General features: G+C 36.5%; 1 protein-coding gene across 1 annotated transcript in view; it reads left to right on the top strand.

Moving 5' to 3' along the window:
• The first annotated feature begins 8577 nt into the window (after positions 1-8577).
• The window catches only part of Mrtfa (myocardin related transcription factor A), a 103560-nt gene continuing 85512 nt past the window's right edge, over positions 8578-26625 (top strand). The window contains exon 1 of the mRNA XM_074084551.1: positions 8578-16221. Within this exon, the coding sequence (XP_073940652.1) occupies positions 16176-16221 (46 nt within the window). The 5' untranslated portion in view covers positions 8578-16175. The remainder of the gene's footprint in view (positions 16222-26625) is intronic.

Raw genomic sequence — 26625 nt, 5'->3', positions numbered from 1 at the left:
AGTTTAGGTGATCGTTGTAAGTCCAGCATTTTCTGTTTTGATTACTTTAATTGCTTTTTAATTTTTTTTCCTACTTCTCTGCTGCCCCCACCCCATTCTTTCCATCAGTTCATTAATTCAGCAAATATTTGTTGAGCATCAATGTGTTATGTACTGTGCTAAGATTAGGGATTAAATGGAAAACAAGCCTCTGCCATCAGGAAACTTACCCTATTTATCTTACACTTATCATAGTAATCTTGTAGAACTCTGTCTAGCTTAATACTTTTCTGTGATTGCTGTGTGAACTAAAAGAAAAAGCGAAATAAGTTTATTTTTAAAAATCATGTTTCTCAAGGCTTTGCAGGATCTAGTCTATTTCTTTAGTTGTTCTTTTTATCTTTTCCCCATTTATAGTATTTGCTCTGTACTATTAAACTACTTTAGTACCATTTATAAGCCATGTACTCACATTTCAAACTTGTTTTAATTAAAAAATTAAAATTTGTTGTGAAATATTTAAGATTTTGTAAAAGGTATAAAGAATAATGTTGCAAATGCCTATGTACTGATGTACCACCCAACTTGTGTATTCTCGATGATTCTGCCTTGTCCCTGGAGGTAATTACTAACCTGAATTTGGTATTCCATTGCCAGGTGCTTCTGTATTTTTCTTAACATAAATATATTCTTAAGCAGTATATAATATTGTTTCTCAAGTTTTAAACTCATTTATACATATGTACAGTATGTTAATTAGAGAGAAAACTACAGATGTACTTTGACTTGCAATGGGTTTATGTCCCAATAAACCTATTGTGAGTTGAAAAAATCTTCGTTGAAAACCCAATAAAATACCTACCCTGCTTAACATTGTAACATAGCTTAGCCTAACCTAAGCATGCTCAGACATTCACATTAGCCTACAATTGGGCAGAACCATGTAACACAAACTCTAGTATATAATAAAGCATTGAATATCTCATGTAATTTATATACCAGAAGTGATTGGTTTTACACATACGCTTTTGTGCCATCATAAAGGTAAAAGGTTGTACATTGAACCATTATTAACTTGGGAAACTGCCTGCATATTGTGTTCTTCTATAACCTGTGTTTATTGTTCAATATTTATTTACCTTGTGAGCTATTAGAGATATATTTATGTTTTCCAATCTTGTAATATAATCTGTTAATTACCACTTATTGAATAGTCCACAACTTTTTCCTACTGATTTTTTTTTTTCCCTTGGTGTTGCTGGGGATTAAACTCAGGGCCTTGGCACATTCTAGGCAGGCACTTTACTACTGAGTTATATCCCCAGCCCCCTTACTGACTTTTAATACCAGCTCTATTTTATTTCTTGTATGCATGAGTTAGGTTTTAGGTAGTTAGTTTCACTGGTCTATCAGTTTCTGTGCCAATACTTCATAATTTTAATTACTATTGCTTAATAATTATTCTTATCTTGTTAGGATGGGACTTTGTTTCTTCCAAATCATCTTGGCTATTCTTGCCCTGTTAATCTTCCATGATTTTACAGTTAGTTTGACAAGTTCTTCATAACAAACACAAACCTACTGAGATTCTTTTTTATAATATTTTATCATAAAAAAATTGAAAGGTAATAGAGTTTTATGGTAAACATCTATTTGCCCTCCTCTTAGCTCTTCTACCATTGATTTTTTTTTTTTTTTAATATATATACAGGGTCTCTCTGTGTAGCCTAGACTGGCCTTTAACTCATGATCCTCCTGCCCCAGACTCCTGAATGCTGGGATTACAGGCATGTGCCACCATACCCAGATCTACCACTGGCATTTTATAATACTTACTTTACAACATATATATTCATTTATCCATCTCTGTCTTATAAGTCCATCTTAGGTGCATTTTAATGTAAATTGCAGACACTAAAACACTACCTATAGTTGAAGTATAACATAAAAACAGAATAACACACAACTTCTAAGTGTGCTTATTATAAAGTGAATACACCTGTGTGTAACTAGTACTTAGTGAAGAAATGAAACATTACCAGCACCCCAGAACCCTACTGTGTGCTTCTTCCCAACTAATGCTTCCTTCTCCCTAGTTTTGCTTGTTTTTATTTTTATTTTGTTTTGGAGATGGAACTTCGGGCTCAAGCAGTCCTTCTGCCTCAGTCTCCTGAGTAGCTGTGTCTGTAGGCAAGCACCACTGTGCCAAGTATTTGCCTGCTTTTATACTTTTTATAAATGGAATCATATTGCATATATTCTGTTGGTGGCTTCTTTGATAGGATTTTGAAATTCATCTATGTTGAATTGTTTGTGGTTATAGTTTAGTTTTATTTCTATATAATGAATCCATTGTGTGAATATATTATAATTTATTTGTCCATTTCACTATTGATTGATAGATATTTGGGTTGCTATTATGAATCATGCTGCTTTAAAATATCTTTTAGTATACCTTTTGGAATTTTGGCTTGAAATATATCACTTATAGGTAAGTGGGAAGAATATGAGTCTTTCTGCCCATTAGTTAGTTTTATCTTTCTGATTAAATGGGGTTTCATTAACAACTTGGTCGGTTGTACAAATTTCTCCTTAAATGTCATGCAAATATTATTAGATTTACTGCTGGGTGTCGTTTTTGGTAGATGTTATAAATGGTATTTTTATGTACCATTTTCTATTTGATGGTGGGGTATAGAAATGACAAACCTTTTCAAAATTCCTATGCCTTTTCTGCATATATGCTTTCTATTTGGGTTTCCTTTCATTTCCCTGCTGTCCCTGCTGTCTCTTATTTGTCCTTCAGGATTCTGTTCAGGCATAGATTTGAGAATTTTTCCTTAGGTCAGATTTAGAATTTGGTGCCTCTCTTTTTGGTTTGCTTCATTGCCCTTTATCATCGCATGTCATCACCCTCTATTGTACTGGAATTCTCTACTCAGCAACAGTTAGTGAGCCTTTGAAACTGAAATCATGTTACACTCCTCCCTGAATCTTTCGGTGTCTTTCATGAGGTTTATGATGAAGTTGTAGTTCTTATGATGTTACCTGGTATTCTTTCTGACCTCATTTCTTACCACTTCCCCCTACTCTGCTCCAGCCATGCTTATTTTCATGCTATTTCTTTTCTTTGTTTTTGGTGCTGAGGATCGAACCCAGGGCTTCTTAAGTGCTAGGTAAGTGTTCTATTATTGAGCCACTCCCTCCCATCCCCGGCCCCCTTGATATTTCTTAAACATATCAAACATAAGGAGTTTCAACATGTCTCAGTACCTTCATCGAAGACCCTGCACAGACATCATTTCCTCAGGGAGACCTTCCCTGTCCCTTTACTCTTAAATAACACCTCCCATTACTGTCTATCTTGCTTTGTTTTTTTTAAAGCATTTATTATTATCTGTCATTTTATGTATGTGTTTATTGTCTATATTGTCTTCTTTGGTAGTATATTTCATGAGGGCAAAAACTTAATTTTGTTTGTTGATATATACCTGACTCTTAGCTCATAATGGGCACCAATATTAAATGAATAAATGAATAGTTTACTCTTTTTGCTCCAAGAGGCAATATCTATTTTTTGACCATAGTTATTAATTAGCAGCATGTTTGAGAAATAGAGAACATCCCAGAAGATCTTTCTCTGTTCTTTTTCTCATTTATAATTCCCCTACCCACCTGTGGTGGCATAAACTTCAGCTTACATGCTAAGGGGAAAGAGGGAAGAGACAGAAGGAAAGGTAGAAGAGACAGAAGGGATGACTGATATAGCAGGGTTCCTGTGGGGATGGGTCCTAAGGTGCTAACTCTGCTTTGGGCAGCACTACAGACTGGTATTCCTCTGAGGTAGGAGAATGACTGTGAAGGCAGTGACAGACGGCAAACAACAAACGCCTGGTATCTAGGCAGGAGGTGGAGAAAATTGCTGCTGACATGGAGTCAATGATGCAGAAGACACCTGTTGGTGTTGGGGCATCCTTAGCCTTTCTTTCTGAACTTTTCCCCTTAGTATATACATTAGCTAAAGTCGAGCTATTAAAAGAGTCATTTATAGTTAATTGTCTCTACTTTGTCATATCCCAGAGACTTCACTGCCTTCTGGGCTCTGTCACCATCTTTCTTCAGAAACTTCCACTGCCAAATTTATCAGTGTTCTTTTTGTTACAGATAGAATAGGCACTTTTAAATCTTTTCCTACTTGACTTCTGTGCAGTGCTTGACATGGTCGGCCATTCCCTCAGACTTGAAACACTTTCTCTACTGACATCTGTATATTTACCCTTTCCCTGGCTTTTTTCACTCTGCCTTTCTAGCCAGTACCTTTTCTGCTCAAATCATTTGCTTTTTTTTTTTTCTACTTGCCTCTTAAGTTTTGTTCTCTTCAGCATTCATCCCTAGGGAAAGAGGCTATATATGTACAGCAAGAAAATCATTGTTAGATTTTATACGAGGCCTTTGTCGGTCATTTTTAGGGAGGTAAGGGTAGAAGTAGAAATGGAAACTTCCTAGAGAATTGTGGCACTAGAGAGTGTAGCATTCTAGTACAGGATAAATCCTGGAGTTTGAAGAAGGGCTTTCTTTCTGTACTGTGTGTGTTTGATAAGATGGAGCAAGAAATTTACTTCTCAGATCAGTTTCACGTAGAGACAGTGTAGTTAGCAAGGGTTCTTATGGGGCAGTAGGCAGTGAAGGTCCTGATACCTCCGCTTCTTGAACAAGGAGTTGGAGCCCTTTGGAGATGCCTTTGGTTAACCCAGCTCTTAGTGGCATAATTGAAGAAAGTTGGTAAGCAGTTTCAAGACATAATCTTTTCATATTACTCCTCTATTTTCTTTAAGCTGAGGGCTTAGTTCTAAAAGATAACAATTGATCCGCCTGTGGATCCAGTCTAACCTGGGCTTAGAGAAGCCTGGAAAAACCTCTCTAATGATCCAACCTTTTGGCTCTAACTCAAGGCGTTCTGGCACCCAGTGAATGAATGTATCATAATGGAAAATCATTTCCTTTACCAATTACATATTCATTACTAAATAATACAGATTAGTTGAAGTTAGTATGACTAAAACGATTATGTGTTTCTTTTGTTTACCATAGGTCATACTCATTCATCTTGTGTATAGTTTATTCATTTTTGTTGCTATATATTGGATGCTTCTTTAAATAGCTATTCCATAATTTTAAAAACAAAATCCATTCTGCTAATGAATGTTTCAGTTGTTTGTAGTTTTAGGCTGTTAGTACAATGCTGTTGTGAATATCCTTCATGTATCCTAGTACATTTATAAATATGCACAGTATTGGAAATTTCTATTTTATTGTTACTAGGAATTGCTAAAATATTTTTAAAAGTGATTGTACCAGTTTATATACCCTCAAGCAGTATACGAAAGTTCAAACTGCTCCATATCCTTGCCAACACTTGGAATTGCTAGACTTTTTTTGTTTGTTTCTTTGAGGTACTGGGATGTATACTCAGAGCCTGGAGCTTGCTAAGTAGACACTCTGCCACACAAGCCATGCCCCCATCTTTTTTGCTTTAGTTATTTTTCAGATAGAGTCTTGGTGCTTTTTGCACAGGCCAGCCTTGGACTGCTGACCTCTTACCTACTCCTCCCACGTAGCAAAATGTCTTGCTAACATTTTGCCTGGACTGATCTGGAACCACAGAACTCCTGATCTCTGCCTCTCAAGTAGTTTGGATTATAGGCATGAGCTACTGCATCAGGCCCTGGAATTGTTAGACTTTTTAGTTTCCTACTTTGCTGGCTGTATAAAGATAGCATGTTCTGAACTTTTACTTTAGTGTCTTCTAGTGAAGTTGTGTATATTTTCTTACATTTATCAACCAATTGGTTTTCCTCTTTTGTGAAGTGACAAGTTAAATCTGTTGCCTAGTTTTTCTATTGTATTGTCATTTTTTTTCTGTTGAATGAAAAGTTCTTTAATTATTCGGAATAGTAGTTTGTCGTGGCTTAAATGTGTTGCAGATATCCTCCCCCACTTTGATTTGTCTTTTTATAATATACATATATTTGTGTATATATGTGTGTATATTACAGTGCTGGGGATAAGGAGGGTGACCTCTTTCATATATTAAGAACTTACCTATGTGTAGGTGTGTTTCTCAGCTTCCATTGTTCTGTTTGTCTCTGCCTACACCAATACAGTTTTAAGTATGGTAACTGTAATAAGTCCTATTATATGGGATAAGTAACTCCTTCTACCTTGCTTTTTTTCAAGAGTCTTTTTCTTGACTAAATCATTTCCATATAAATTTTAAAATCATGGGGATTTTGGTTGGAATTATGTTAAGTCTATAAGCTAATTAGGGGAGAATTCATATTTTTTAGGATATTACACTGTGAATGTTGTATATTTCCCTTATATAATTTTCTGTGTGTTGATCTTAACACGTTTTGTTCCATTTACTTTTTTTTTTTTTTTTTTTTTGCTGAGATTTAAATCTAGGGCCTGGTAAGTGCTCTGCCCTGAGCTATAGCCCCAGCCCTGTTTCATTTGCATTTATGTATGTATTTTATGAATATGTTTATTTATTATTTATTTAGTGCTAAGGATTGAACCCAGCTATACCCGTAGCTCTCCATTTACTTTTAAATGTTTCATATATTTAACATTTACTGTTGTAAATATTAACCTTTTTTTTTAAAATCCCTTTTCTGGCTGTTGTTGTTGATCCCAAATAATTTTTTGAAAGAGTTAATATACAGTTGGTATGTGTCTATTTTCTGGAGGACCGAGTGACATGGGGAGAGCTATAGGAAGAGTTGTAAGCAGGAGAAATTGGGAGTGAAAAGGACATACTTGTTCCCCTTTCACAATGGTATTTCTCCTCCTTTTTTGTACAATTTAAAAGTCTTCATTTGTTTTTGCCTGTTTTTCACAGCCTGGGAAATAAAGGGCAGATCATGTGCTTTTTTTTTTTTTCTGTAAGGGGACGCACTGTATCCTTTCATGCAGTATTGCACGGGAGGTACTAATTAATTTTTGGGAGAAATAAAAATCTTGAGTGGGCTGTTTCGGATCCAAATTACAGTACTTTTTGGGGGAAAGAAAAAAGAGTGTTAATTATGTTGCTCAGGAAGCCACAAAGATTTTTCTAGATTAGATCTCACTTGAAAAATACTTAAATCTTAAGCATGTCAATTCATTAAGTGATTCTTAAGTTATAATGTAACTTAAGAGAATTTCCTAACCTATTTTATTTCAGTGTTTAGAGATAGTCAATTTCCCAGTGTTACTCATCAAATATTTGTGCTAGGCTTCCAGAAAAACACAACAGCAACAACATAAATCCCTAATTCTGTATAGATCCCATCTTCCAGAGGAAATTTGTCAGCATTATGTCAGCGTGGTTTATATTTCCCTCCAGTAGTCTTCCTCTGTAGTACTATAGACCCAACTTAGCATTTAGCATTGTAAAAAGACTTTCATGTCACTGAAATATTTTATAAGTAGCTTTTGTGTGTGTGTGTGGTATTGAGGATCGAACCCAGAGCTTTGTGCCTGTTAGACATACACATTACCACTTAAGATACACTCCCAGCCTTTTTGCTTTTGTTACAGGGTATTGCTAACTTTTCCTGGGCTTGGATTGACTTGTGATTCTCCTGCCTCTGCTTCCTTAGTAGCTGGGATTACATATGTGTACCACCACCATATGTGGTTTCTAAGTAGCTTTTTAAAAGGTTATGTAACTGGTTTCTAAGTAGCTTTTTAAAAGGTTATGTAACATTAAATTCTATGCCATCATTTATTTAATCTCTCCCTGATTAGACATTTGAATCATTTTCTGTATTTTATACACTATTGTTTGGATGAACATCTCTTAAAGCATTTTGGCTTATATATTGGATTATTTCCTTAGAAATGGAAATATTAACTTAAAGTATTTGACCATTTTAATGTTGAAACTTTTATTCAGTGACTGTTGAATTCCAGTTGAGGTCTAAGTTTTGGAGAGATGGTAATGAACAAGACAGATGAGGTTCTTATTTTCATGGATTTACAGTTCTATTAAAGAAAGAAAGATTAAACAGAGTTATACAAGCCAATTCAGTTAAAAACTTTGGTAATTGCTTTAAATAGAAAAGCACAAGATGTTTTAGCACAATAACAGAGCTAATGTCAGGGTTCTATTATAGGTGAGGGATCAGTCAAGAAAGGCCTCTTTAAGCTGAGAGCCAAAACACAACCAGTAGTTTGCCAAACTAAAGGAAAAAAATGAAGGTGAGCGCCAATGGCTCACACCTGTAATCCTAGCTACTCGGAGGCAGAGATCAGGAGGATCGCATTTGAAGCCAGCCCAGCCAAATAGTTGGCGAGACCCTATCTTGAAAAACCTATCACAAAAAAGGGTTGGCAGAGTGGCTCAAGGTGAAGGCCCCGAGTTCAAGCCCCAGTACCACGAAAGAAAGAGAGAGAGAGAGAGAGAGAGAGAGAGAGAGAGAGAGAAAGAAGGAAGAGAGAGAGAGAAAGAAGGAAGAGAGAGAGAGAAAGAAGGAAGGAAGGAAGAAAGAAAGAAAAGAGAGAGAGAGAGAGAAGGAAGGAAGGAGGGAGGGAGGGAGGGAGGAAGGAAGGAAGGAAGAAAGAAAGAAAGAAAGAAATCATAACATGTGTGAAGACTGGAGAAGAACAAGAAATGGGAAAAGGTTGTTGGGATAACTGGTCCAAAAGAACTAAACCAAGTCTAGCCTGTCAGTGAAGGAAGTGAGGGAGAAAGTAATAGGAAATGAGTAATTATGCTGGGAAAACTAGTTATCTAATGCAGAAGACTGAAACTAGACCCCTCTCTTACCCTGTAGAAAAGTCAATTCGAAATGGACCAAAGATCTTAATGTAAGAATTGAAACTACTGCAAGACAAAAATAGAGTAAACTGTGAAAGAAATAGACATAGATAATTATTTTCTAAATAGGACTCCAATTGCCCAGGACATAAGAGCAAGGATTGATAAATGGGACTGCATCAAATTAAAAAGTTTCTGCATATCAAAAGAAACAGTTAACCAGAATCAAGAGACAATCCACAGAAAGGGAGAAAATCTTCTCCAGCTGTTCAACACATAAGAGATTAATATCCATAATATACAAAGAGCTCAAAACAAAACTAAGGAGCAAAAGAATAAGTAATCCAATTAATAAATGGGCAAATGAATAAACAATTCTCAGAAGAAGAAATATAAATGACTAGTAAATACATGAGGCAATGTTCAATATCTTTAGCCATAAAAGAAATGCAAATCAAAATTATACTAAGATTCCACCTCACCCCAGTCAGATTGGCCATCATCAAGAAAAGAAACAGCAGCCAGGTGCCAGTGGCTTACTCCTAGATGAGGAGAATGGTGGTGTGAATCCAGCCCCAGGCAGATGGTTCCAGAGATCCTATCTCAAAAATATCCAACACAAAAAAGGACTGTGGAATGACTCAAGTGGTAGAGTGCCTGTCTAGCAAGCATGACCCCAGAGTTCAAATCTCAATACCACAAAAAAAAAAAAGAAAGAAAGAAAACCAACAAGTGCTGACAAGGATGGGGTGGGGGAGGAAAAGGAGCCCTCATACACTGTTGGTGGGAATGTAAACTAGTGCATCCACTATGAAAATCAGTATGGAGGTTCCTTAGAAAACTAAAAATTGACTTCCTTTATGGCCTCACCATACCACTCTTGGGCATAAAAGAGAGAGATTTGCATACCCATGTTTATTGCAGCTCTCTGCACAATAGCCAAACTGCAGAAGCAGTTGATGTGCCCAACAACTGATGAATGGATAAAGAAAAAACATGGCTCTCTCTCTCTCTCTCTCTCTCTCTCTCTCTCTCTCTCTCCACACCCCCCCACACACATGTGTATATATATATATACACACTAATACTCGGCCATAAAGAAAAATGAAGTTATGGTATTTTCAGGAGAATGGATGGAACTAGAGCTCATCATGCTGAGTGAGAGAAGCCAAGCTCAAAAGGCCAAATATCACATGCTTGTGCATATGTAGAACTTAGACCTAAAATGATGATAAAAATAATAATAATGGGATATGAGTGTATATGGGGAGTGTCTGTGGGTCAGCGGGAGAGGGAAAGAAAAGACTACTGAGAGTTGAAGAGGATGGAAATACATATGAAGACAGAATAATGAAAACCCACCAAACACTGTTTGAAAAAGGAGGGAGGAGGAAAATGAGGAATGGGAATATATCTGAGGGGGTGAACTTGTTCAAGGTACACCGTAAACATGTATAGAATTTTCACAATGAAATCTCCTTGTATTATTAATGTAGGATAATTTAAAAATAAAAAACTTTTAAAGCAAGAAATGAATAATTATGGGCTAGACCACATTTTCCTTTGTAGACCTTATTAAAAATCGTGCTCTTAGCAGGCCCAGTGGCTCATGTATGTAATTTTAGCTAGTCAGGAGGCAGAGATCTTGAGGATCTCAGTTTGAGGCCAGCCCAGGGAAAAAGTTCACAAGACCCCATCTCATAGGCATGGTGGTGAGTGCCTGTCATTCTAGCTACACTGGAAGTGTAAATAAGAAGTATCGTGGTCTAGATTGGCCCCAGGAATAGAGTGAGATCCTATATGAAAAATATCTGAAGCAAAAAAGGTTAGGGAGCTTGGCTCAAGTGGTTGAGTGCTTGCCTAGCAAATGCAAGACCCTGAGTTCAAATCCCAGTACACCCTCCCAAAAACATTGAAACCCTCAAGAAACACATTGTTTAGTTATATTCCAAGTTGTTTAGCCATTTATACTTCTGTGGGCCATTTATGAGTGCCTGGTTTTTATTAGCATTCACAGTCTCATTTGTTGAAAAAAGACACGTGAGAGGCAAGGTGTTTCTGAATTTCAGTTAGTGTTTTTCTGGTTACTAGTGAGGGTTTCATTGATTTTGACCATGTAGTTCATTTTCTTGGCTCCTTAAAACATTTTTAAGGTTCTTCTACAGACTGGGAACTGCTTGCCAGAAATTTGTTCAAGAGTTTCTTATGTGTTCCTCACTCCCAGTACTCTGGATAAGAGGCTGGATTAAGTTAAGACTAGGTTCTTTTTGGGTTTGTTATTTTATGACTCATGGATATACAAGTCTGTGGAGTTGGAAATTTGAAAAGAAGCTTATACACTCTGATGCCTTTACTTTTTAACAATCACCTCATCATTCCTCATGCAAGAGTCCACCAAGTTTCTTGTTAAATAGATTAAATTGCTGCTGCTTTTACATTTGTTTAGCTCATGGTTTGTACTTTTATTAGCACTTTATTTCTTTGTTTTTGTAGTTATCTTTAATTTTATTTTTTAATTGTCACACATTAGTAATATGCGGAAGTTCCATTGTGACAGTTCCATACATATATACAGTGTACTTTGAAGTAGTTCGCTCCTCTTTTTTCTTTTTTTCAGTTGTTGAATTGGTTAGGGATTCTCTGCCATACATAACTGTAGGGGTCTTAAAGGCAGTGACAATGTCAGTCATCCTTGTCTTTGTGCTCACCCTAGCTTTGACACTGTGCATAATGACAGTATTATAGGCATATGGTATGAATGAGTTGGCTGTTCATTGTTAGGTGTTGTAGCCCTTGACATTGAATATATAGGAAAGTGAGCTGAAAACACAACCTTCATCCAGGGAATAACATACTGATGGTAACATGTGATTGTCCCAGGTTTGGAGGTCTTGATTGAACTCCTCACCCATAGTTGGTTGTGTTCACAAGATAGAGAAACTGTCCAGGACTTCTAATGTCCTGGGCTGGATGTGGTAGAGCATGCCTATAATCCCAGCTTCCCAGGAGGTAGAAATTGGAAGGATTGCAGTTCAAGGACAGCCTGGGCAAAAAGTTAGCAAGACAAAACTGGGTATTGTGGTTCATTCCTGTAATCCCAACTATGCAGCAGTAGGTAAGAGGATCATAGTCTGAGGCTGGCCCCAGGCAAAAATGTGAGACCCTATAGGAAAAATAACTAAAGCAAAAAAAAAAAAAAGACTGAGCTGTGGCTCAACTGATCAAATGATAGTGTGCCTGCCTGTCAAGCGTGAGACCTTGAATTCAAACCCTAGTACTGCAAGAAAAAAAAAAAGCAGCTATTGTTGAGGTACACATTACCACTGATAAAGTATTCTTGCCAAAAACTTTAACCTGAATTGAATCAAGCCTCTCTAACTAACTCCTAAACTTACTGGAAATATGGGGGGTAGCATAGCATATTAAATGACACTATAGGAAACACAGTGAATCTAAAATGTGGAACAATAGCTTGATTTCATCAACAAATAAAGTACAAGGAAAGGAGGGAAAAATTATAGATTAGAAGAGATCTAAGAGTCACATTGTTGAAATGTAGTATGTTGTCCCATGTGGGCTCTGATTTGAATGGGACTTGTAGCAAAATTTGATATTAAGGAATTTTTTAAATTTAGGTGTGATAATGGTATTGTAGTTACAGTCAAAATATCTTCTAGATATACAGAAATATCTTTTAGATATTTTATCTTCTAGATATACAGAATAGAAATTAGATGACACTTAGAATTTGCTTCAAGGTGTGATACATACATTGTTGGCTGGGTGCTTTGTGTGTGGTGGGGACCCTGGTAGGACAGGTGAAACATGTTTTGCCATGTGGTGACAAGTTTTGAAGGTAAGTGATGGGTACACAAGCAGTTTATTATGCCATTCTTTCCTACTTTAGTACATGCGAACTTTTCTGTAAGGCCTTTTGTTGTTATTGGATTTAAACTTAGGACCTTGCCCTTTTGAGGGAGGCACTCTACCACTTGAGCCACACTCCAGCCAATTTTCTGTAAGTTTTTAAAAAAGTATTTCTAAACTTCAGGCAAGAAATAAAAGGACCTGGTTGTAGGGATGGAACAAAAAGAATAGTTTGGAGGAATATATTATGAAGTAATTAGTTACATTTGATAACTAATTTTACATTTCGTAACTAATTAGATGGTTAGCATGGGAAGGAGGGGAGTAAAAGTTTTGATTTGGAACCTGTTACCTAAGATAGGGAAAATGGAAGCAATATACCTTGACGGGTTGGTGCATGGTGATGACACTGGAAGTTTACTTTTGGGCTAGCATGTTTAAGATAGTTGGAAACTTACAGCTGATTTCAGCTAGAAGTGGATCAGCACTTAGGTGGAAGTTGAAAACCTTCAGAAAAAATAAAATTTCCCTAGGAGTATTTAAAAAAAAAAAAAGATGTGTGTGAGAGAGGAAAATAAAGAGGAGCCATTCAGAATTGTGGGAGGAAAGGCTAGAGAAGTAGGATATGTAAGAAAACCTAGGAAATGGGAAGCTTTTAGAAGAATATGGAAACTAGTAAATCTAGTAGGAAGGTCAACTACTGTAAAAACCTCTCTGATTCTTTTCTGCCTGGTAGCAAGGGGGTGGGGGGAAGGGGAGAGAAATGACCCAAACATTGTATACACATATGAATAAAAGAAATTAAAAAAAAAATTTTTTCCCTTTCCCCTCTTTCTCCTCCCCTTCTCCCTCCATTCTCTTTCTGTCTTTTTTTTTTTTTTTTGAGACAAGGTCTCACTATCTATGTAGCCCAGGCTAGACCTGAACTCAAAATCCTCCTGAGTGCTGGGATTATAGACCTACTTCACCATACTCAGGTAGTTCTTGATTATGAGCATTAAAAACTTTCCAGGAGTCTGGCAGAGGATAGGAATGGAAAAGTTACATACAAAGTTATATTATTATTAATTGCATAACAACATTGTTAAAACACTTGTTAATAACTGTTAAAATTGTTAAACATTTAAAAGCTATATTCCTATCCTGCAGCATCACATCCCTTTAGAGTGAGTTGATAGAGACGATCGGTAGATCATACTAAATTTGCATTAACTAGAGAGTTACAATTAGAAGCAAAGCCTTAATTTTATTCGGCACTAAGGTAGTTATCCATCATTTCCTTGGTGGTATTGGCTTGAAAATCATGTCCATTTGTGTAGAGGTCTTGGAAAAGTTCTGTTTTATGAAATGTTGCCAATTTGCACAAAAATAATGGAACTGAACTTTCCACTATTTTGAACTATATGGGTTCAAACTTAGAGTTGTGAAACCTATTTTAAATTCTACTTTCACAGTGAATATGTTGCTTTGCTGATGCTCTTGAAGGTAAATGTAAAACCTGAGCAATAGACAAAAATTTTAATTTCCTTTATTTTTTTAAGATTGCTTTTTAGGGTTTTATTTTAAAAATAGCTTTTCTTTAGTTTCTTTTATCCCAAAGTGCATGTGGGTATGCACTTGCTGTGAAAAAGTGAAATCAATGAAAATATGCTGTTTTATTGTTACTACCACCACGTGACTGTCAGTGTCTCTTGTGGAGCTGAGCATTGACACTTGGCAGTGCAAGCAGTCTTTTAATGCAGAGAGAAGTTGAGGCAGAAGGGAAACAGCCTCTGCCCTTCCTTCAATTTTCTGTGCAGGAATCTTGTAATTTCTGTTAATTTTCCTCTAAGTACAGAATTGTGAGAACTCAGTTCATTTGGAAACCTTCACACAGCAAATGGTATAGCCCACAGAGGGACAAAGAAATAACCTTTTAGTGGTGCTTCTCCCTCAGTTGTTAACCTCTGACTAGACTTCTACAGTCTCAGCTGAAATTTAACACATTTTTCATAAGACAGTTGGAGAGCTTAGTTGCCAGAAGGGGCCAGTGAGAATGTGCCTGCTTCTCAGAGCAGCATGCAGCCCACAGAGGCTGCCACAGTTCTATATAGAGCTCATCTTTTAAACATGATGTTCTTGGAGTGAGAAAGAAAGGAAGTTTTTCTCTCCCATAGACTCTCCCCTGCCCCAAAACTGCATTGCTTTCTTAAGAGTATTTCCCTCTGAGACTGTGTTTTCTTTGAAGGTCACTTAGTGCTTTCATTTATCATTTGATTCACTATGTAAGCATTAAGGTATTCTCTGGGCTAAGATTGCAGCAATAAGCTTTCAACTGGGCTGCTACCTTACCAGAAAGATTAAGAAATTCCAGATAAACCGACCAAATACGGATTTCTAGTTTTCATCTATTTATTAAAAGTCTATCAAATATGCCAAGTCATCTTCATATCATTATTGTAAGTATCAGTTCGTAAAAAGTACTGTGAAGGGAATGAATGAGTTTTTAATTTTGACTAAGCACAGCATTATTATATATGTAATTTAAAAGGATTTAGTTTTTGTTTCCAGCAGAAGATAAAGTGCTGGTATTCGTTCTTATTTAGAAGATCTGGTCTGTGCTAGTGGAAAAAGGATGGAAGTTTCTTTCTCAGGAAAGTGAAATTCTTACCCATTGAAACTATCTTCCTATGTGCCTCGTACATCTAGCATGATCATAAGCATTTTAAGAAAGTCAACATGGGTGTACCATCTTATCCACAGATAGCATGTCCCCATTGGCACAAATGAGGGGCTCTTTTAGGAGACTGTCAGATCTGAAAGACAGATAACAGCTCTGGAATGTATTCTAATGACTTTTTGAAACAGATATTTTAATTGGAGTGGGGGTGGAGAAATAGTTGAGCTTTTATAGTTAAATATCAACTTCCTTAGCTTCTTTTCTATAAATATCACAGATGAAAAGTCTGTTCGAATTCTTTTTCAGAAAATTTACTTAACATACATAGATATTAATTTGTGTGTGTGTGTGTCTAACCTCTATCCTGGCCTTCCACTTGTGGGTCAGTAATTGGATTTTCTTTCATGAGATTGAGTTTGCTTGGATTGCGTTTAATCTGTTGTCCTAAAATTGCATTAGCATAAGTCCCTTCTAGTACCATTTTGAACAAAACCTCATCTTCTCATCTTAGAAAGAGAGAAAGGAAAGCAGTTCATCTGTTTTCTGAAAGTCTGTCTGTATCTATCCCCTCCTCCTAGAAAGGAATAGAAGGGGAGGAGCTCACACACTGCTCTAACCACACTCCTTGTGTCTTCTGTGGAGAGCTTGGTTTCCTGTCGGCAGTCACTCAACTTTGGGCCATCTTGACTTGCCTGAAGGGTGGTGAATTGGAGCCTGCCCTGAAAAGGGAAGCAAGTTCTTACAGTGTGGTTTGAGCACAGCCATGAGACTGAATTTGTGAAAGCCTGCCGTAGCTTCTGAGGACATCTTTTTTCTGTGACTTTTGACTTTGTATTTGTGGGCTCTTGTTTCTGAGAAGACTCCGTCATGACTCTGCTGGAACCTGAGATGTTAATGATGGCTGTACAGTCAGGTAATTCCCTTATTTCCTGCAAATCTCATTTGCCACATGATTCTTAAGAATGGTTGAATATATTTGTACTAGGATTGGACAGAGATCGAGAGAAAGATAAAACATAAATTCTTTAGTAAATGTTCTGCATTTTGAGGTTTTTATTGTTAAAAATGAATAATTTTTCTCTAATTGCAAATCTATTCAGTCATAGTTCTGAATTAAGATGCTAACATCTTAAGACTGTTCAGTAAGGAGACACATTTAAGGAAATAAAACTATTTGTCTTCTTTAGTCATTTTGTTACTACTGTCTGGCACTGCTTTTAATGAAAGATAATTAAATTGCTTTTGCTGTTTTATACACTACTATTTTTAATCACTAATCTACACTATGTTAAGACTTTGTGAAAAAATCTTTTACATTTATCATTCTTTCTGTCTTGTGTTACAACCTTTGCATATCTTTTATATAGTATCTGTGGAAATGCTCTTGGTATCATGTAGGATTGCGATCAAATTTTGGAGATGGGGAAGTTTGAGCAAGGAAGCAGTCAACAGAAAAATGCAGGATTTTTGAAGTTCTATGTCTAAAAATAGTTTTCCAGTTCAAAAGTTTCTGTTAAAACATTTATAAATTCGAGTTAGTTTTTTTATAGTTTCTTTTACTTTTAGTGTTTTTAAACTTGTAAGTCAAATATCTTAAAATAGAGAATGTTCCCTTTGTTATTTTTAGACTTCTAAAATGTAATCTGTAGTGTTTTCTTGTTTGAAAGCATATCTTGAAAGATTCATACAAGTGGCATTTGTGAACCTCTTCTCCATCTACTGACCTCACTCAAAGGAGAATAAGACTCCTTGGTTCTGGTAGATACTGTCTCTGGTAGTGTTCGTCTCACTGTTCTCCTTGGGGAGCGTTTAGGTAGTGTGTTGTCAGATCCAGATATACGTAAGTTGATGACAGGAATAGATGCTGTCAGGTTAAGACTTACAACGAAAGGCAAAGAAGAAGGATATCGCTACCATTTTCTTTCTGGCTTTACAAATATGACCTTAATGAGTCATTTATTAGTTGAAATTTTCTGTTCATATATGCTATGTGTTTCAGGTTGCCTTTCCTTTTCCTCCCACAGATCTGTTGAGCTTTGTGTTCTAATAAACAAGATAGTATGCTTATCTGAATGTTTTCCATCTGTCTTTGATGTAATAGCTCCCAGTTAAACTGACTTGGATGTTTTTGCTGCTTGTAATCCAGTTCTCTGCTCTTTGTGGGCAAGTACATATTTTATCTTACGGGGTAGATTTTAGCATTTTAATTGTCTCTCCCTTCTTTGATCATCTTGTTATTTACAGATATCTCAGTCTAAAAAAAAAAAAATAGATGAAAAGATTACTTTCCCTAAGGTACTCTTAGTGTTCCCAGCCCTAAACAGGAAAAAGATGAGCTTAATAGGTTTCAAGCAGTTTTTCCTATAACATATGTTGGGCAGGGCTAGTCACCCATCTGTTGGACCAGCTACTTCATAAAACTTTCAAAGGACAGTAGTATGTAAGACAAGTATGTATGAAATTGATAAGGGTGTTGAATACAGGGAGAACCAAAGGTTTACCAAGAAGACAATATATATGAACTTCTTTCTCTCTTTTGCTTCATAAAAATAGAGAATCTGGATTTAGAGAATAGCAAACTGACCTGCCTATATTGTTCCTAAATGTTCAAGAACTATAATAAAGGTGTGAGTTTTGTGAAATTGTTACTATTTTTTTCTGAAAACTATTTTTTTCTGAAGTGCTATAGCCATGAACTAGATTATGGCATCTGCATAGTAACATATTTCAGTCATTTATGATAGGAGAAGAAAAAGTATCTGTTATAAAACCTCCATAAACCAAGAACTAATGATTCTTCTGAAAAGCCATGACTTTTAGTTCTCATTCAGGTGAGCCACAGACTCTGTGAACATATACTTTATAGATGAAACTACTGTTTTATATTTTTAAGTGACTAAATCCCTTTAGGCATTTGAAAATGCAAAGGTCTTTTTTTTTTTTCTTTTTATCGTAAATCAGATTTTAAGATACTGAATATGATTTTTTTTTAAAGTTCTAGGGTACATTGTGTACCTTATTAATAATCTTCACTCAGTATTTGGAGTTTGAAGATTTTAGCAAGACATACTTATATTATCTGTAAAGATTTTCTTTCTCTTTAATGCTGTGGTCTTTTACTGATATTTTGGATCCAGTTTGATGCTGCCTTTCTATAAAATCTGTCACAGTGGAATCACTCTTTCTCTTTTCTTTCCTGCAGTACCACCTTCACAATGTACATTAATTATCTTTATTTTTGTTTTTTTGTTTTTTTTTTGAGATAGGATCTTGCTATGGCACCCAGGCTGGCCTCAAATTTGTTATCTTTGTGCCTTCAACTCCAAATGCTGGAATTACAGGAGTGTACCACCACATTCAGCAACTAACTATCACTTTCACATGTCTTAATTAGATTGTTAGCTTTTCAAGGGCAATATATTCATCTATGTATTGACTCCTGGTGTTTGCACCTGAGGACACTCAGTATTTTTGAAAGAATGACATTTTTTTTTTTTTTGATTTGGCATGCTTCCCCTAATAGGCATAAACTTTTAAATTAAAATTTTGTCAAAGTATTTTGAGATCTTTTTACATTAAGAAATGAATTCTGAAGCCACCATCCTGTATTTTAGCCAATCCTTGCCCAAAGTTGGTGCTTTTGAAAGCATGGCTTTCAAAGTTGAATCTTTCACATCTCTGACTGCAGTATGCCCTGTCTAGGATGATGTGTTTTGCTAGATAGGTCTAAGTGTTCTGATCAAACCACAATTAGAGCCCTTATAACTGCTATGGAAACTTGTCTAGATCATTACAATTAGAAAATGAATAATCTGAGATGAAAATTGTAGACTTTCTGAAGCTAAAACTAAGGAAATATTGAAATATTTCCTTACAGTACAGCATTGACTGGTATCTTTCAAAATGGAGAAATGCTAGGGCTCAGTTCTTGATAACTAGTATGTACTGCTCTGAGCAGGTAGGCTCTGTGCCTGTAGCTAGGCTGTTCTTTCACTTCACACCTCCACAGCAGTAGATCTGATTTTATGTGTTGAGAAAAGGATTGAGATAGTTCCCTAGGTGTGCTTGGTCTGTAACACATGCCTGATGTTGATGAAGTAAAAATAGTTTGTTTTATATCTATTGCTTATGCACATATGTTCTGCCCCCCACTATCCCACCCACCATTTTTCCATGCATAGGATATCTCTGGAGGGACCTTAAGAACCTGTGCACAGTGCTTGCCTCAGGGAAAGGGGATAGAGGACTGGGGACCGAGGTAAAAGAGACTTTTTATTCCACAAAACAATTGAATTTTCTTTTATTATTATAGGAATACTTCATTAATGCAAAAGAGTGTATAGAGTATGAGATATATAACTTTTTTTTTTAAGTAAAAGTAACAATGAAGTTTATTAGGAGAGGAATGGGGGGAGAAATGAGAGTGAAAGAGAGAGAAGCATTTCCTATTCCCCACACAGGAAATGGGAGCAAAGACTCTTCTATGGTGGTCCCCAACTCCTAGTTTTATACAGGAGAACTGAGGGAATACACGTGGTCAAAGATAATGGGTCTGGGTGGCTGAGATCGTTGACAAAACAGGGAGGGGCCACCTTCCTTAATCACACCCACAACCCACCCAAGTCAGAGAGAGAATGGGTGTGCTTAGAACTTCCCTTTCATAAATCTTTACCCATCCAAAGATCTTGTCGCTTGTTAACATCTCAAAGAAGAAAGCAGAAGCAGGAAGCTCCTCTTTGTCTCCCTGTTCCTATAACTTTAGTATCTAAAAGATGGGGGCTCTCTGCTCTGGTTTTCCTTGTTCCAATGTCAGAATCTGTCCCTTTAAATATTTATTAAAATAATATAATTTCCCTATCTCCTCTTATGGCCACTGCTTATGTCTAACTGCTACCTATCATTCCCCACTCAAGGACTAGAAACCCTGAAATCTTTTAGGGAAAGGGGGTGTCGTAATCTGTCATTAGCTGCTTTCTCTTGGCATGGGATGTGGTCATAAGGCAGGAGACTCTGGTCCTTGCTGTCTATTAGCGGTCATGGAGGAAGACAAATCACCTCTTAGTATTCAGGTCTGTGCAGCGGTCCATGATAGTGGGAGCTGCAGTCGCGGGGGACAGTAACCAGTGAGAATTGTCCATCAGGATGGGGTCATAGATAGAGATGTTTTCTGGGAACTTGATTGTAAATGCCTTAGACAAGGTTCCAAACTGTTGAACACTTACCACAGTCAGTTAGAATGTTTTTAAATGTTTAGCAATTGGAAAAACAATTTTTATTGCATATAACATCTTAGGATAATAATTATGATGGGTAGCATTAATTAGTACCATTAAGCTCTTTATATCTCTTAAGTATATATTTAAAACTCCTATTTTAGTGTTAAAAATGACATAATTTATGTCACTAATAGACTAAGTCCCACTTTTATTTTTTTGCCTTTAGAGTAAATGAATTTTAAATGTTACAGTTTTTTTTAGACCATGAAGAAAGGCAATCTTAAGCTGTTTGTCTATATAATAAGCAACTTATAAAAACACATTTGTTAATAGAACCAGTTATAAAAGAGAGTTAAATTACACTTACAACAGGATGAAATGGATCCAGGCTACTGTCCATAAAATAATGCCTGTATTTTAGTTAGGCCTTGTTGACATAAATACTTGAAAAATTGGCTTTTCTAAAAAGGTAGTAGCAGAGGAGGTGGGGGAGAGAAGAGAACAGAAGCAGCACTTTACATTAACTCTGTAAGTATGCATAGATTTAAGAGTTAAAGAATATGCAAAATTTAAGTGGCCACAAGTACATTGGTCAGTTGTTTCTGGAATTCCAGAAGCAAAGAAGTTTTTGCTTAATGCTTGATAGAATAATGTATATATTTGTGTAGTTATATTAATTTTAGACCACGCTTAGATTCTTTAGCCAGATTACAGTCTTCCCTAGGGCTTCCAAGATAGTGCAGGCTACACATTTCTACAGGAATAGATAACATGTTTCTTATCTGGAAGAAATGAAGAGAGCCAGTTATCATTCAGGCAGGGCATCCCCTTCCAGAGTGACAGCCTTGTGCCTAGGTCAAAGCTTTGAGCTTAGGTTTAACCCCTGAGTCTAGGTCTTGAGAGGAGTGTGTCCTCCAGCCCATGTGCTAAGTAAATATGTGTGGTCACTTTCGAAGTGTCCTTCTTGTGCCCAGGAAATTAGTGTTTGGCACCTCTTTTCCTTTCAGTGCCTTTATTTTTAAATTGAGTCTCTTGGAGTAGCCAGTGTTTGAGGTCAAAGGAATCCCAGTTTTTTCATTTGGAGCATAGACAAGGAAAAGACAAGAGTATCCTAGTACCATTTTCCTGCCACCTGGCCTCCAAATACCTAGATTCTGGAAATAATGCTCAAATCTGGCTCAGGTCTGCAGGTAAAGGCACCTTCCTGTGGCCTGTAGCCTTGTCAGCTCCATTGGGCTCTTGATCTGTCCCAAGGAATAGTCCTGCTTTATCTATTTCTCATGGCCTATGCCATTCTGGATAGCACAAAAGATTGGAGAATACCCTAACAACAAGGAAATGCCTTAATAAAGGTAGAAAAACCATTCTTGGAATAAGCTTTTCTCAGGTGGTGGTCTAAAAGGAAGAAGCCCAGTCCCAGAGAGGGGAAAGGAAAAATAAAGCTTGAAGCTCTTGAAAAGTAGGTTAGAGATCCAAGTAAGTATCCAGTAGGAAGAGGAAGCAGCTGGCACTTGGTGAACAGGTAGGAAGGCAGAGGCAGCATGGAGAGCATAGCCATGTACTCAACCTGGAGAGAGAGAGGGAAGATAAATTCTTCCTGCTCTTGACAAAACAGATGTGAGATCTGGTATCGGAGTCATAGCACCAAGTGTATTTTTGGAAAAAACGATCCCGAAAATTACCTCGGTTCTTGCATCTGCAGAAGAATTCAAGGAAGATGCAAAGAGTTATTACAAGTAACAGTAAAGTTTATTAGGAGAAGAATAGGGGGAAGAAAAGAGAGAGAGAAGCATTTCCTGTTCCCCACGCAGGAAATGGGAGCAAAGACTCTGATACATAGCATTTGACAGAAACCCATAGCCCCTACTATCCAACCAAAGAAATAGAGCACATTTTGCACACTGAAGTCCTCTTACATGCCCTCTTTGATTTATGACCCAGAAATGTTTATGTTTTTAGCTGCCTGTATTCCTTTTAAATCTTTTGTATCACTTGCATGTTACCTGTGCAAAAATATTTGTTAATTAATAATTTGTCTTTGTACTTAATTCTTTAACTTATAGTTCTTTGATCATTATAACTTGCCTCTGAGCTGTAAATAGTATGAGTTGGAAAGGGTAATGGTAATTAATAAAAATAAAGTTAAAGAATGGATGGCATGGTGAAAAGGATGGATTGTATGCAGATACATTTGTTTTGGGTAGTATGTTAACTCTTTAAGGAAGAGCCTGCCCTGCCCCCAATTTGGGTTCATATCACTCTGAGGTCTGTAGAGGTAATGAAAAACTTAAACTCTTCAGCATTACCTACTTTTGGATCTCCGGATACCCTAAATATTAATGTGTGCTTAAAAAAGTACCTTTGTTTTCTACTTAAGGAATTTCAGAGCTTGAAGGAAACCTTAAGAATTTCCTTGCCCTCTTCTTTATTTAAGATGAAGAAATTGGCCCATTGAGGTTCGTTTATTTTCTGAAGTCACATAATTAATTAGTGGCAGAGCTGGGAGGAGAATTCATTTCCTTACTCCCAAGCCAGCGTTCTTTCTGCTACAATACATACTTACCAAGAAACCATCAGAGACCTCTAATATATGAGGCTGTTTATAATTTTCTCCAGAGATTTTGGTTCTCCTTGGATTTTTCCATTGTTGATTTCTGTCACTATCCAGACTAATTCACATCTTAAGAGATGAAGGAAAAATCTAGTTCCTGGGTGTCCACCTCCCATTCCTGGGAAGTGTGTCTAGAATGTTACAGACCCATCATTCTCTGCTGACCTCCATCTTGCTCTGTCTTCTTTGGGCAGAGTGATGATCTCATACCCTGGAGATGATCTCAGAAAACAGGTAGGCAGACAACTATTGTCATCAGTGTTCTGGCTTACATCTTACTGCCTTTTCTCTGACTCACTGATTTATCTGAGTGTCTCAGGGTTAGAACCCTAATCAAAGGAATTTGAATTCATCTGTCTGTCTCTATCCTTTTCTTTCTTCCTTTTTGTTTTTGTTTGGATGGGGCAAGCTGCCAAGAAAATGAACCATGGCCAAATTAAATAAAGATGAGATTCATTAAAACTTAACTATTTTGGAATTTCACTTTTATGCATTATTCTAAAGACATTTTCTTTCTACTATCAAGGGAAAAAATATTACAAGTTTTGTGCTGCCATCAACACCAAAAATACAACTTTCTTTGCCTTTTACTAATCAAGCTAAAGGGCAGTATTCGGCTGAGCTTGTGGGGCATTCTTAATATCACACAAAGTTGCATAAGTGGTTGATGGTGACAGAAGGGTGACTACAGAGGCCTAGAAAAGAGGAAATTAATTTGTGAAAAGAAATTCAGTTGTGAAATTTTAATAGTGTATCATAATTAAAATTTTTTCTGTGTATTATATCCTGAACTATTTGTAGTTTCAGAGGAAACTGATGCTCAAAAGCATAAGGACACAAAGTAAGAGATAGAATAGATATGTAAGTTCAAAGAGTTTAAATCCTGCTTACTTGCATTGATCCATTTAAAAATAAAGTCAGGTTATAGCCCTCCTCACTCAGAACCTGCCAGTGACTGTTAGCTGAAGGAAGAGATCTTTCACTATCTGCCCCCAGTCCCATACTCTTAGTCTTTATCTCTTCTCTCCTCCCCTCTCCCTGGTTTATTTTACCCCAACCACACTGCTTCTTTGTTCTGCCTGAACACCTCAGCTCCTGTTTTTGAAGTTCTTGCTCTTGTTATTCCTCTCCTTGGAACATTCTTCCCTGGGAAGCTTCATGGCTTGCTTCCTCATCTCTTTCAGATTTTTGTTCAGGTGTTAGTTTTCAGGTAGGCCTTCTCTGATCATCATATTTTTTTACAGTCCTGTTTTATTTTCTTTATACCACTTATCTTTCGACAGAATATGTGACTCAATTGCTTCTTGGTTATGGCTCTCTCTCTACTAGAATGTAAGTGGGAGATTGTTCTCTTTTTGTATTCTGCTGTGTAGAGGGTTCTTGGCACATAGTAGGCACTTAATAATTCTGCATAAATGATCTCACAAAATTTTTGTATATGTTTTAGGTAAGGTAGGTATGGTGCTCAAGGCATGCCTTGTAAGAATTTGTATAGCACACTTTAACTGAAGAGGCACTGTGTTCAGTGCAGTGGCTCTCGAACTGTGGTGTAAGGATCCATGGATGTCCCTGAGACCTTGCAAATGATGCAAGATCAAAATTTTATATTTATACCAAAATGATACATGATTTCTCAACAAATGAATGTAGAATCAGATCTGTGAAAATTCACTTTTAATAAATCAGATATTAGAGATTTACAAGCATAAAATAATACCATTTATTTTGCTAATTTTTAAAAGAAAATATTTTTCACAAAGACATACTATTTATGTTAACATGTAATGGGTTTTTTAAAGAAATAAATATATTTAAATTTCTTCAGTTTTACACACATGCACAGGAAATCAATGCGAGTCAACTCCCTGTATAGCTATCCTTACCTCAACTAGCAAAAACCCTTAGTCCTCCCTATTATTGCTTGTACTCTGTCTTCAACAAAATTAGAGATAAGGGCAAAATAGTTTCTGTTGGGTAGTGAGGGGGCAAGGGGGAAGAGGGATGGGGTGGGGAGGTGGTGGTAAGGGAGGGGGTGGGGTAAGGGGGGAGAAATGACCCAAACATTGTATGCACATATGAATAGAATAAAAATTTAAAAAGAAAAGAAAAGTCTGCAGATTTAAATTCTAATATTGTAAACATTGATAGATATAACCCACATAAACAAAAGCTCTTTGAAGTCTTCAGTAACTATGACTTTTGATGCAAAAACGTTTTGAATTTCTTTCTTTTTGGGGGCAAGGCACTGGGGTTTGAACTCAGAGCCTTGTGCTTGCTAGGTAGACACTTACCACTTGGGTCACTCTGCCAGACTCCAAAAAGTTTTGAGAAGTACATGTATAAAGAATAGACTTTGGCTGTAGTGTAAGTCAGTAATAGAGCACTTGCCTAGCTTGTGTGAAGCCTTGGGTTCAATCCCCAGTAACACAAAAAAAGGAAAGAAAACAAAAAAGGAAAGGAAAGAAAGAATAGACTGGAAGATAGATTTCCTAGCTCTGTCATAGATTAGTTGTGTGACCTCCGGTAAATTATTTAACCTCTCTGTTCCTGTTACCTCATCCATAAAATGTTAATACTAATAATACCTACCCTAGGAACTCAAAGTTTTAAATAAGTTAACGTATATAAAATTTTTCTAACAGTTCATGGCATATAGAAAGTACCTTTTTTATGTTACTATAGTTGCTTGTTTTGTGATTTTGAATACTATTAGATGCAGATAGTTTTTAATTTCTTCCTGGATATTCTGACAAATTGCTACATTCCTTTTGATATTTGGCAACTCTTATAAATATTTTTATAATATTTCTTTTTAACCTTGAATACTTTTGAGAATTTGTTCTAAGGAGGCTTTAAAAGATATGTAAGATTTTAAATATGCATATTCAAAGCAGCATTATTTGTAATAATAAAAGCCAACAAACAGCAGCAACCTAAATTCTAATAATAGGTGATTAGATAAAAAGCTCTGGTATCTTTATATGATTGAATACTAATGTAGCCATAAAAAATTTTTAAAGATGTGGAAAAAAGGTTTTCCATTTATCCATGTAATTGTAGAAGAATGGCTGTAAAGATATACATGAGAATAATAATAGCTTTCTCTGTGTAGTAGAAGCTAATAGGGAAGCTCTCTTTTCTTCTTTTGGGTTTTCCTTTTATCTTTCTGATTTTCTACAATGAGCATGCATCCTTTTTTCTTTTCTTTTGGGAGGGTGGTACTGGGGTTTGAACTCAAGGCCTCATGCTTGTTAGTTAGGTAAGTGCTCTGCCACTTGAGCCATAACCCCCAAGTCCTTCTTTCTTTATTTTTCAGGTAGGATCTGGTATTTTTGCTCAGGTCTGGCCTTAGACTGTAATCCTCCCACCTATGCCTCCCCATAGCTGGGATCACAGATGTGTACCACCATATCTGGCTTATTAGTTGAGGTTGAGTCTCACTAACTTTTTGTCTGGCTGACCTTGAACTGTGATCTTCTCACTCTCTGCC

Source organism: Castor canadensis, chromosome 8 (assembly GCF_047511655.1).
Source record: "Castor canadensis chromosome 8, mCasCan1.hap1v2, whole genome shotgun sequence".
Classification (NCBI taxonomy): domain Eukaryota; kingdom Metazoa; phylum Chordata; class Mammalia; order Rodentia; family Castoridae; genus Castor; species Castor canadensis.
Note: the sequence above shows the minus strand (reverse complement) of the source record. Positions and strands in the feature narration are given on the sequence as shown.